The sequence below is a fragment of the Anthonomus grandis genome, chromosome 1 (assembly GCF_022605725.1).
Source record: "Anthonomus grandis grandis chromosome 1, icAntGran1.3, whole genome shotgun sequence".
Classification (NCBI taxonomy): Eukaryota; Metazoa; Arthropoda; class Insecta; order Coleoptera; family Curculionidae; genus Anthonomus; species Anthonomus grandis.
The window spans coordinates 52,917,603-52,929,768 of record NC_065546.1 but is presented as its reverse complement, the minus strand read 5'-3'; the positions used below and the strand labels follow the sequence as shown (position 1 = coordinate 52,929,768).

The 12,166-nt window shown below is 29.9% G+C and overlaps 1 protein-coding gene across 8 annotated transcripts in view; it reads right to left on the bottom strand.

Annotated features, from left to right (window-relative positions):
• The window catches only part of LOC126733620 (disks large 1 tumor suppressor protein), an 825,690-nt gene that overhangs the window by 225,547 nt on the left and 587,977 nt on the right, over positions 1-12,166 (bottom strand). For 7 of the 8 annotated variants that reach the window (XM_050437042.1, XM_050437028.1, XM_050437022.1 and 4 more), the window contains one exon: positions 6,126-6,201. In XM_050437042.1, the coding sequence (XP_050292999.1) occupies positions 6,126-6,201 (76 nt within the window). The remainder of the gene's footprint in view (positions 1-6,125; positions 6,202-12,166) is intronic. The other variant, XM_050437015.1, reaches the window with a different exon arrangement.

Genomic DNA, 12,166 nt, shown 5'->3' with positions numbered 1-12,166 from the left:
CTTATTTTTATTATTTTACTCTAGATTTGCTAGCTAATAAAGCCAATGCGCCTAAACCTTTAACATATTGACAAAGCCTTAATCCAGTGTATTTTTTGCAAAAAAATTGACGTAGCATGTAGCCAGTATTCCTAATTCTTTAAAATGTTAAGAAAGCATGTAACTAATACAGTTTTTCCAGAACGTTTAACTTAGAATGTAGCCAATATACCTAAGCCCCAGTGTATTTTTTTCTGAAAGTTTGACTTAGCATGTAGCCAATGTGCTTCAACTCAACAAAAATACGTCTGACATTTGTATAATTGCTTGAAAATTGCCACGAAGCAAATAGACAATACTTAGTTTTTTATTTATATTAGAAGCAAAAGTTAATTTATTGTTAATTATAAGGCCTACATTTTTACTTCTGAAACCACTGGAATTTTTATTCTACTCCAAATTTCAACAACATTTCTCTAAGATAAATTATTTTTTTTATTTCCAAGGAAACGAACTCATAATTTAGGCACTATTTAACTTAAGATTTAATCCACTTAAAACCTTTTAAAAATATTTGTTTTAGCTTTACGTTGGTATGGGTTTAGTATGGGTTTCTCCTCAAATATGTAGAGCCATCTGGCTTAATCTAAATTAAAACTGACATTATTTCCATACACTTTTCTACTGCTCTCTCTAAAATCAATATATACAAAAATATGGTGCTCCCTCTATAGAGTCAGATGCGAATTATTATTCCGATTTTATGCTGAATATGTTTAAAATCAATAAAATAGTCAAATATGTTTCTAAAAGAGGTCGTCAGTAAATTTTTTGCTTGATATTTTTACTATAAATTTAAGAAAACTATCGTCAGAGCCGTAAAGGTTAAATATTGATTTAATTATCAGATAGAGTAAAAAATAGAATAAATTCACAATAATCTTATGGGTAAAAAATGGTACTTATTGCGCAAAATCCAAAAAATATAGGGACACAATATATAATTGTAATAATTACAAAACATAATTAAAATTTTAAATAAAAAATAGACGTATGTGAGCGTTTTTCTTTTGTAAATCAAGAATCTCTAAAAACTAGCGCTAAAAGTATTAAACAATGGTATTGTTTCAAAATCTTTGATAACCTGTCATATTGCGAAAACTTCAGTTAGCAATTTCAAACTAACAGTTGTAACTAGAATAAAAAGACCTTAAAAATAAGGTTATCACTTAACCCCGATTCTTATTTAAGATTTTGAGGGTAGTTGCTACTAACTCCCGCCAAGGGGTTGAAAGTATTAAAAAAAAATTGTCCCCCTAAAATAAAAAAATCGACGGCACCGAGCATTTTTTAAAATTTTTTATTAAAGGACCCCAAACCTTACTGGACTCGTTACGATGGGCCACCCTGTATAGTAAAGGCCATATTGTGGCATCGCTAAAAGGCCCTTGAATGTCGGAAGCCCTCCATTAGCTTTTCCAAGGATTTTAGTCTCTGGTAACTCTTATTAAGGTAAAATTGGAGAAGGTTGTCGGCGATGTACAATCTGTTTAGCGTATATATTTAAAAAAAAGGAGGCCATTTGTGTAACGATGGTGTTCGTTTTTCTGTATGTTAGTTTATGTATAGTCGTTCTGTTAACGAAGTAATAACCCTGATGATGACCTACGGCCGAAAGCACTAGTCAGATGTTAATATAGTTCTTACATTGAATACGTGTTTTTATAGATGTAAGTATGTTTGTCAGTTAGACTGTTCCTATATTTATGTATTAAACACTGTAAGTTGATCGTTTACATAGTCAGAATCTTTCAATTTAGTATTTCAGTGATTTTGACGCATTTAGGAAGAGTCCCTGTATTATTATTAATGTACGACCTGAATCGAACCTGATCCAAATTTAGTTATCCCATACATAATTAAATTTTAGGTTTCCAAAATTTTTTTTACTAAATAAAAAATGGTTCTTTCTAAAAGAAGTGAATTTTTCCGCGTTAATTGGAGGTGTCATCTTGCACACTGACGAAACGGAACGCAACACGATGGAAACAATGATTGGAAGCCAGGCATGGAAACATTTTTCGTTCGTGATGGGTTGACGGGACTGCGAATTATTATTTATGAAAGATGGCATCTAATCAAAAAATGCTTGGGCTTTCAGAATATGTTAGGAAAATGTGGTCGAAAAAATCCTTATAAACCGCCCCGTGGGACTTAGAATGCTTATAGTTTTTTAAATGTAATATTTGGGATTTATTTTGAATTAAAGCTTTGGCCTATTGAATTTTAGCCTTATATATCTTAGTGTGTTTCTGATTTCATTATAAATTGGTATTTTTTAATTAAGATTTATTTAGAATAGCCTTAATCCTCAATAATTTTGGACCAATATTTAAGATGAACAATGAAATTAATTTTTATGTTCTCTTCTTCTTTTACCTATACTCTTTTGAAAAAAAAAATGGTTTTTTGAAGAAAATATCTGCTCGCAGTATGTTTTCAAAAATTAATTGCAGTTTATATATCGAGGGTGTGTTATAGCGAAAATAGTGCTATTTTTAGTAAATTATTTTTTGAAAACTGGGACACGTTGATTTTCGAATTTTCTACGTCTATTTTTGGAAAAAACACTTATTAACCAAAAAATTGCGAAATGTTTGATGAACGTGATGTCATGAAAAAGTGTTTATTTTTATTTAATAATTATTATTGGCAAGGGGTAAGTACTTGTAAAACTTGGCATGAAATACACCCTAGTAAATTACTAACTAAAACTAGTTAATTTTAATAAATTAGATTTTAAATGCATTATACTGCTATGGAGAGAACCTCCATTTAAAACAATTTTTGACGTTTTATAGAATTTCAGGTATTTTGAAGGTTTTTAGTGTATCTAATTGAAAGACGTTTCTTATTTTCTCCTGATATCCCAGCAAAAACGTAAATGCATGGAAAATATGGTAACTAAGACACAAATTGACAATTACCCTATTAAGTCTTATATTACAAAATTATGCTTGCTTGTGAAACCGTCTTTATTTGCTTTCAGCACAAATTTGTAAAGTAGGAATCCTATAATGTGATCCTATAAACATTACTTTCGCTTTCTTTTGTACTTGTCGCTTATTTTCTACTACTTCCAAAGAGTTATGTTCATCAGCGAAAGCTTAAACCAAATTTTTCAAATAGTAGGAACTTTTCTTTACGTTACTTGGTATTTTCTTTTTAATTTTAATTTATCTTATATTAGGGTAACTTTTTGTGTTCCGTATATATAGTTCAATAATGATATTAAAAACATGATAGTATTTTCAATTTTTTATCTCTAAATATTAACTTAAGTGACTACTAATTGTTACTGCTAAGATATAGTTTTTGTAGAACAATCACGAAATATAAATTCCTATAAACTTTTATATAAATCATTTTGTAATTAGTGTGAGAATATTCACGTTTGTCCATATTTCGCAATAACTACCTATTGCGCCATCTAAGAGTCATATTTCAGAATACCAATAATTAAGATCACCGGATCTGAAAAGGTAAGCCTTTCAAAGAAATAATGCTTTTATACCGAAGTGCCATCTAACAGTCATTCTTTTAAACATAAATTAAGATATCCAGAGCTAAAAAGATAAACTATTGAAAAAAATATTTTTTGGAAGGGGTAAATTTTTTCACTTGTATCTCATCTTTATGTTAACTGATACTAAGTTTTAGTTCATTAAATAGAGCATCTAAAGTTTAGGAACTGTACAAAATTTTATTCAAAAATCTTTACGTGTTTCGAAAATATTTAGAAAAAAACGCCATCACCTCTTCAACTCTAACACCCTGTATCATGAATTATGTTAAAATATTGACGTCTAATTTCGACACCCTATATTTATATTTTATTTTTGGGATATTTATCCAATGTTTTGAGTATCGATTTACTGATTAATTAAAATGATTTAACTTAACTTTTAAATGTTAGTTACCTATTCTGTTTTACTATAAGTCCTGATACCCATATACATGAGAAACATCATCCATGTTCTTTTTTCGTTGCACTTTAAGTTAAGTAAAGTTACACTTTATAAATAAACAAAGTGTCGCTGCAACAATTATTTCCCGCGTCTAAGTTAAATTTTTATATTTATACATTGGCAATACTTAGTTGGCACCTGGATGCGCAGACGACTTAGCAGTCTTGCGATTAAAACGCCACCAGTCGTCTCTCTCTCCAAGCATATTAAAAAAGTAATTCTCAAAAGGTAGTTCTTCGCAAGTTCTTTTTCGCAAAAGTCTACATTGTTTTTTAAGAAAATCTAATCTAAGTGAATGCTTTGAAACAAGCAGAATTCAGTCAAGTTCTCCAGAAGAAATCAGGTATCCCTGCGACACTCACAACCAGAAATTCCAAAGGTAAGGTGCCATTCATCATTTTTATTGCCAAAGTATACCCTTTTCGCGGCACAAAGGGTTAAATTGATAATAATACATGTTCATAATTTTATAAAAAAAAGGTGTTCCTAAACTTTTTATTAATAATAATTATAAGGTATTTAAAGCTATATGGCAATACAATTTTTAAAGTAAAGTACAGTATTCAATGTTTTAGAGGTAATGTTCTGTTCCTCTTTTGAGTTTTGTCTGTGTTGCAGTACATTTCTAAAGAAATATTCCAAGAATCTATTTCATTTGAGCGTCTTTATTGAAAAAATATAATAAGAGATAAAATTATTACAGAAGCAACTTGCTGCAGGCTGTAGAAACATCCTTTTGTGTGCTCAAGGTGACTTTTACGCTTTGCGAGATCAAATATACTTTTATAAGCTTCTTAGAAATATTGCACAATAAAAATACGTAGTCTAATAATTTTTCAACTACGTTTATACCTAATAAAGTATACCTATATTATCGTTTACGTAACAAAAAAACTAAGTTAAAAAAATAAGTATATTACTATTCTACTTTTTTTATTTTAATTGAATATAAACTAAAAATTACTAAAAATGACTATGACTATCTATTTGCGCTGAAACATCCTACATATGACCAAAGAAAATTACATGAATGCATAGAAAGCCTATTTAATGCAAATAATTTGACCCTCTGATTGGAACATTTTGCAGTTAAAGTTACCTTTATTTAGAATTCTACTTAGATTTAGTTTTACTTAGAACGTCTAGTTTTTAGTAGTTCATTTAGAAAAAAACGTAGCAAGCCAATTTCTGCAACAAAGTGTAGAACAAAACTCACTTATTAGTATAGTAGAAGTCCTACGAGTTAGCACGATGGCAAAAAAATTACCACGATTTTAAATTTGTTATATTTACGTAACTAAACCAGAATAATTATTGTGATTTTTTAAAACCGGTGAAATTATATGTATAATAAATTGTATGATATTAATGGATTGTCTACCTTAAATATGTAGGTAGATATTGACGCATTAATATGAAGGAAATCGTTTAACAACAAAAAGTAATTTGCACAACAAAAGATCGGGAAACTTTGCTGAGATGTAAGTTAAACCAGAGGGTACTATTACAGTGTCTCAAGATGATTTTCTGATTTGTCAAGAAATAAAAAATGGTTGTGGTTATATCCGAATATAATGAAAATTTGTTTATTGTCCAGGAAATGCTGCAATATCAGGTAGAATTACTAAGTTAAAAATCTTTATATGTAAACGTTCTAAGATTGAGTTTTAATTTTCTCTACAAAATCTGAAATCCCTGAAGGAGAAAAAGTATTAGTTGACAAATTGTGATTTTAATCATTAAGGGTTAATAGCTTTAATATTTAGTTTTAAGAGGAGCTAATATTATTTAGATGGAAAAAAATTATTTTTTTATTTGCCGGTTTCATCAGTGTTGATTTGAGTTCTTTTAAAAGAAATTTTATTTAAGGTATACAATAATAACCTATAAAAGTCATTTTAGTGTTAAATAAATAAAATCATTTGTCGAAAGCAATATTTTGAAAAAAATTTTCATTACTAATTTCTAAAGAGATGACATAAATCAGAGTTTTATTATAAATAACTATGCAGCCCGGTAATTTTGTGTAAATATTAAACCTTTTCTGTTTTTCTGCTATGAGGATTACACTATATTTATAATTTTAAAAAGTTCTTTAAAAATATTAATTTAACTTACCGATTGGTAGTCGAATAGTAAATTGTTCCTATTTATTGGATGACCCTCAAAAGTTGTAACGAGCGTACTTCCAGTCTGAAAAAAAAAACAACTGATGTAAAAACTAAAGTAAATTAAATTATTAAACTTTATAGTTCTCATGAAAAATCGCTGAAGTATCGACTTTTTATCCTTACTATTAAATACATAGTGCGGCTCCTAATAGTCCTAATTGTCCTCCCCCGTCTTCTTATCCTTTGAATGCGTTTATATAAAAATTTTATATTTAGCATACATCATTAGCAAGCTAAAAGGTACTTCTTGATCCCTAGCTCATTTTGCAAATTGTCGTCTAATTAACATAAAGCTGTTTTTTTAAGCTGTTAATAAGATATAGCCTGTTGTCATAATTAATAAATTTATACATAAACTAATGTATCACAGAATCAAAGGAAGAATACCGATTTTAAGCTCAGACTTATAATAGGTTTTTCCTCGATAGATGCACAAACTGTTTTCCATCACATTCCAAACAAGATTCCAATCTTCTTTGGGTGGATAAAACTGCTGTTTCGATTTCAGCAGGTGGTATTTGAATAACGGCATCACGGATTCTGTCATGAAATCGACCCTGTACATAATATACCACATTTTCTGAGGCACCCTCAGAAAATGTGGTAAATCTCTCAAATTCAGGTAAAAAATAAAAAAATTATATGGAAAAAATTCTTTCCTGGCATATAGTTTTGTGTGTTAAAAAATGTATATATATTTTTTATTCTTGTATAATCCATAGAAGCTAAGACATTTTCTAAGTATTTATATGTACATGTATGTACATCCGCAAGACGTAATTAATGTAGGTACGAACTACGTATCCAAAAGTTACGTAAATTTGGCTAAAGACGTTATTTTTATAACAATATATCCGAATTTGATCATAACATAAAAATGACATAAAAATTATGTACCCAGGACGTACGATGCTATTTGGGAAATATTGGTAGCTTGAACCTTAAACTGAAGACAATGCACTCTTGTTCATTAGCGATAAAATAAACCGTTTTGAAGAAAAAAAATTATTAAGGAATCACTGTTTTATTTTAATTACAAAAAAACCATGATATGTTCTTTTTTCATATCATGATGCGAGAGTTATTTAAAAAACAGAGAAGTTGTGTAGGTATATGCACGTTGCTGTAATTAATAATAATGTATTTATTTAGTAAATAAGTGCTAGAAGGGTATTACATTTTTCAGATTGACATATCTTTATCAAAAACTCCCTAATCGACTTAATCCACCTTAAGTTAACAAAAATGTTTTTTATAGTCCTATTTTATTTACAAACCGATATGATAGAAATCAAAATTATAGACTAATGTAAAACATTTTAAAGTATTATTTAGAACCTTAATTATGATGATAACTACTGTGATAATCAATATTTACTAATAATAAAAACTTACTTATTTTAGATCATTAGGATGAAAAATTTTAATCCGATTAGGATAATATGTATATACAATATACTGCCTTAATCTGTATTATTATGTTCCATGTTTAATACTTACTGGAGTTAACCCCACTGACTTGTGATATCTTTACCCTATTGTGACTAACCAAAATCAACCTTTAGGAATTTGGCCATAATGCAGGCTTTTGTTGCATTAACAAATCTTTATTTTGTTAATTTTTTTTGTTAGAATTTATACGTTGTTTTTATTTGCTTACACTGAAATAATTTAAAAAAAAACTGCATGTTAACTTGTACATATATATTTTTGTTATATCTGGTCGCTATTAATTAAATTATTTACATTGAGAAGTAAACAATTTATTGACAAAGATATGTCATAATTTCTTCATTCAAAATAACCTTATTTTAAAAATGACGGACGCCAATTTAAAAGGGAAAAACTCTGATGACGATTAAATTAAATGCTTGTTTTTCTATATTAATTTTGTTGGAGATTATCTTACTTATCTAGGTGTTCTTTCCTTACTGATTTGAAATGAAATTTAATTTATACAGTCTCTTAAACCAATTAAGAAACTTTTAATATACCCAGCAGAATTCGTTATATAAATAGGGTTAATGTGGCCACTTGCACTGAAGTATAGAACGAAGACTTAACGCCTTAAACCTAATATTGTCCATACAAAACACATGCATATTAAAAGTTAAGGCTCCCTTACATAAGTCTTGATTAAATATGTTGTTGCAAGGGGCTATCAGAAATTAAAACAGAAATACAGATTTTAATGCCTTAAAAAAATGAGAATAACTAGAATTATTAACAGGACTTTGCTGAAATAAAGACAAAATATACATTAAAACAGCACATAGAGTATTTGATGTGATATTCTGTGATCCAAGTTTATAGAAAAACAACATTGCATAATATAAAATTATACGTTTTATTATTGTTGCATTTTTATAAAATCTACCGATTTTTTACGAAGCCTTTTAGGGAATTTATTAGGGTCAAGGGTGGCAACACTGGAGTCGAGATTTAGCAAGCAGACATACTTTGTTTATTCCGTACCTTAATTTTGTATTTATTTGATAATACGTAAAAGTTGATAATAATAATAAGTAAAATAAAATCAGTGTTATTATATATGAAGAACCACGTCTATTTTTCATTATAAGCTGAGTTTCGAATAATATTCTCAACTTAAAACTGACTTTAGTAAAATTTTTTTTACTGCATGACATATTAGGAAAATCCCTCACTTTAAGTCATACTTTTATCCAGATTTTGACTTAATCTTCAACTTTAAACATAAATTAATTTTTAGAAAATAAGTCCTAAATAGCCCTAAAAATAAGTCCTGAAAATCCTAAATAGCCCCATAAGCTCCTTTTAAATTTCCTTAAATCTAGATTCAAAACATTTTATCTAAGCGGGATCACAGTGAATTCGATTTTTGAACCGAGAGACTTGCTGTAACAGACTTATGATCTTTTTTGCCTTAAATTGGAGACTTATTTTGTAATAAGATTTAACTTATGACCCATGTTTAAGCAAATATTCAATTTAGTTATCTTAAAATATGCTATAGTTTAGTTCTATTATAATTTTTTCAGTGCTTTTAAATAAAAAAATCAGAGATGAGCAGAGAAGTTACATACGCAAATCATGGAGGATAGGGATTTTACCTATGGCGATATGCTAAGAGAAAAGCAACATTTATGCAGAGTAAGTATTGAATTATTGTTTAATAAGGTAAATAACATAAAGTCTTTTTTTGAAGAAAAAAGCATGAAAATAAATCTTACAAATTGAAAATGATAAGTCACAAGCATTACCAGATGATTACTTAAGTGGCTGTTCTTGAAGAGTTTTGAGTTTATGAAGAAGAAAATTATTTAACATGCGTTAACTAAAATATTTTTTTTTCATATCCATTTTCTAACAATTAGGCTTTCACGTACAAATAATCATATTTAATTACTAATTAAATTTACGTAAACAAAATCAAAATAATAATAAAAATTTAAAATATGAATTTTGTATATAAAATATGAATTAATTATACATAATAATAATAATACCTGACAACTCCATTCAAAGGTATTTAAAACTGTGTAATTTAAAAAACAAAGTAATAACACTGATTTTTGTCCCAAAAGGCAATGGTGGTGCTATACAATATTACACCAGTGACATACATCGTACTGACCGTAAAATTCAAGCAATATTTCAGAATTAAATAGTTTCAACTAATCTAAGATCGAGTTTGTCTTCAAAGTTGAATCGGCACTATTGCTAAGCTATTGTTCTTATTTAAACTACAAAATTGATAGCGTGCGTATTGTAATTGGTCTTCCATCGTAGGTCTGATGATCCTTAACCCTTTAAGTGAAACATGTAACCATTTTAGATCGTGAAATTTATTATATGACATTTGAAACCGAGTTTTTTTCTTCACCTCTTTAAAATTATATTAAGGTTTCTTTGAGCAAAGTGGACGAATTCTTTTATGGTAAAATAAAACGTTTCTATAAGAGCTATGAAAAATAGCCTTATTTCATACGTCATATTAATGCTTTGATAGTTGGTGCAGCCTCAAGGTGGAAGTTTCACGTTCTTACCGCCATCTATATGTCGTAGTAGAGTAGAAGGTTTTTTAGTATTCGCGCCCAAGCTTTTAAGGTGCTTGTATTACATGTATACGAGATGGCATCACGTTTATGACACGACTACAGCGCTTCCTTTGCAGCTATGGAAACTATTTGATATAAGTATGAATAATCGATATTGCAGATAGTTACAATACAGGCTGAGTCATGTCAAGACAAACGCGGGACATTCATATTCCTTATTTTAATTTTTTGACTTGTCAAAATGTATAGGGGAAAGTTGGCTAAAACGGGATACCTAAAGTGCTTTAACCCATTACTTACTAACTATGCTAATAATATCCATAATTTTTTACCTGGAACCTCATTGACTCTCTTTTATGGTTAACTATTGTTATTCTTCATTATCTTGATTATAACATAGAAAAAAATATATTTTTAAAAAAATGTAAAGTATCCCGTTTTGCCCACCTGGTCGGGTAAAATAGGATGGTGTTTAAAAATAATTAAAAAATCATATTAATCGTTAATTTTAATTTAATGAAGTTAAAAACAGAACAAAATAAGTGTCTTATAAAATCCTTAAAAGTAAATAAACATTAAAATTACTAATTTAGCCATGACAAAAATCGCATGAGTACGGCCCATCATCATCCTCCACTCCGGCGCAAGCTTCGTGAGCCCAATGTCGACAGTCCTGACACATAACCCAACCGTCGTCAGCTTTAGATTTCGAGTATAGCTCTGTACAGTAAATGCAACTTTCATCCTTTTCTTCCTCTTCCTCTGAACTGCTGTCAATTTTCTTTTTTTCTGTCATTTGTTTTTTTTGCTTGTTGACAGGTTTATTATTTTTATTTTTTCCTTTATTATTCTTTACTTTTTGATTTTCTTCTAGGTTTAGTTTGGGTTTCTTAATGGGCTTCTTTTCCATAGATATTTCCAGTTCTTCTTTGTACGGTGTTGAAGTTAGCACAGCCGTTTCTCCTCTTCTCCTGTCATTAGCATTTACTTTTCTTTCGGCGTGAGGAATTGGAACTATTTGTTCAGGTGTTACTTGAAAATTGGTGGTAGTGTACGAACATGAGGGAGTCGCATTTCCATAAAAGTTTCTGCAGGAAATAGGAGGAGGGATATTCTGCAATGCTTCCTTATCCGCAAGCGGTTGGCGAGGTTTCTCTGGTGTTGAAGAATCTGGTCTGATCTGATCTGGCGATGTTCTTGGAGAATTCTCAATATTTTCCATGTCACACCCTATTTCTTCTTCCTTTGTAACTTGGTCTTGTGGAGTTGGTGATGGTGTACGTACTGAAGGGCGCCTATTTTCTTCGATCGGAACTGCAAGATTGTGCACAGGTGTATCTGTAGTTTCAGCTGGCTCAAACATCCAGTCTTCAAAGATTTCTGGATTAAAAGGTTGAATGCCTGTTTTTCTAAACCCATTTACAGCTGTTTGGATGGTAGCAGCTTTCATGTATGCGCCTCCGAAAAGCTTACCAATTTGGGTTATCGTAACTGGCCGTCCTGGGTGTTGTTGCACCCATTTTTGAACCTCTGACGTATAAAATGTACTAACCGGTGACATAAAACTAACGTCTAGTGGTTGTAACCGGTGTGTTGTATGCGGTGGGAAGCATAGCATTATTACACCGCATTCTCTAGCTCTTCTTATTACATCAATATTTTTTGTGTGGGTTGTATGTCCGTCTAACAGTAACAGGACAGGTTGTTCTGTAGAGGCCTTTGAAAAGTCAATAAATTGATTAAACTACTTTAAAAATATCTCTTTTTGCATCCAGCCTGATGAATGAAAAAAGGCTGTACTACCAGGAGGAGCATCATCTAGCAGCTCTGGCTTTGCTCTTGATCTTAGGAAAATAAAGGCAGGCGGCATAAATATACCAGTGGCACTCATGCAAATTTCCACCGTAACTAGAACACCGCGTTCAGCGGAAGATATGCAGCCAACTTG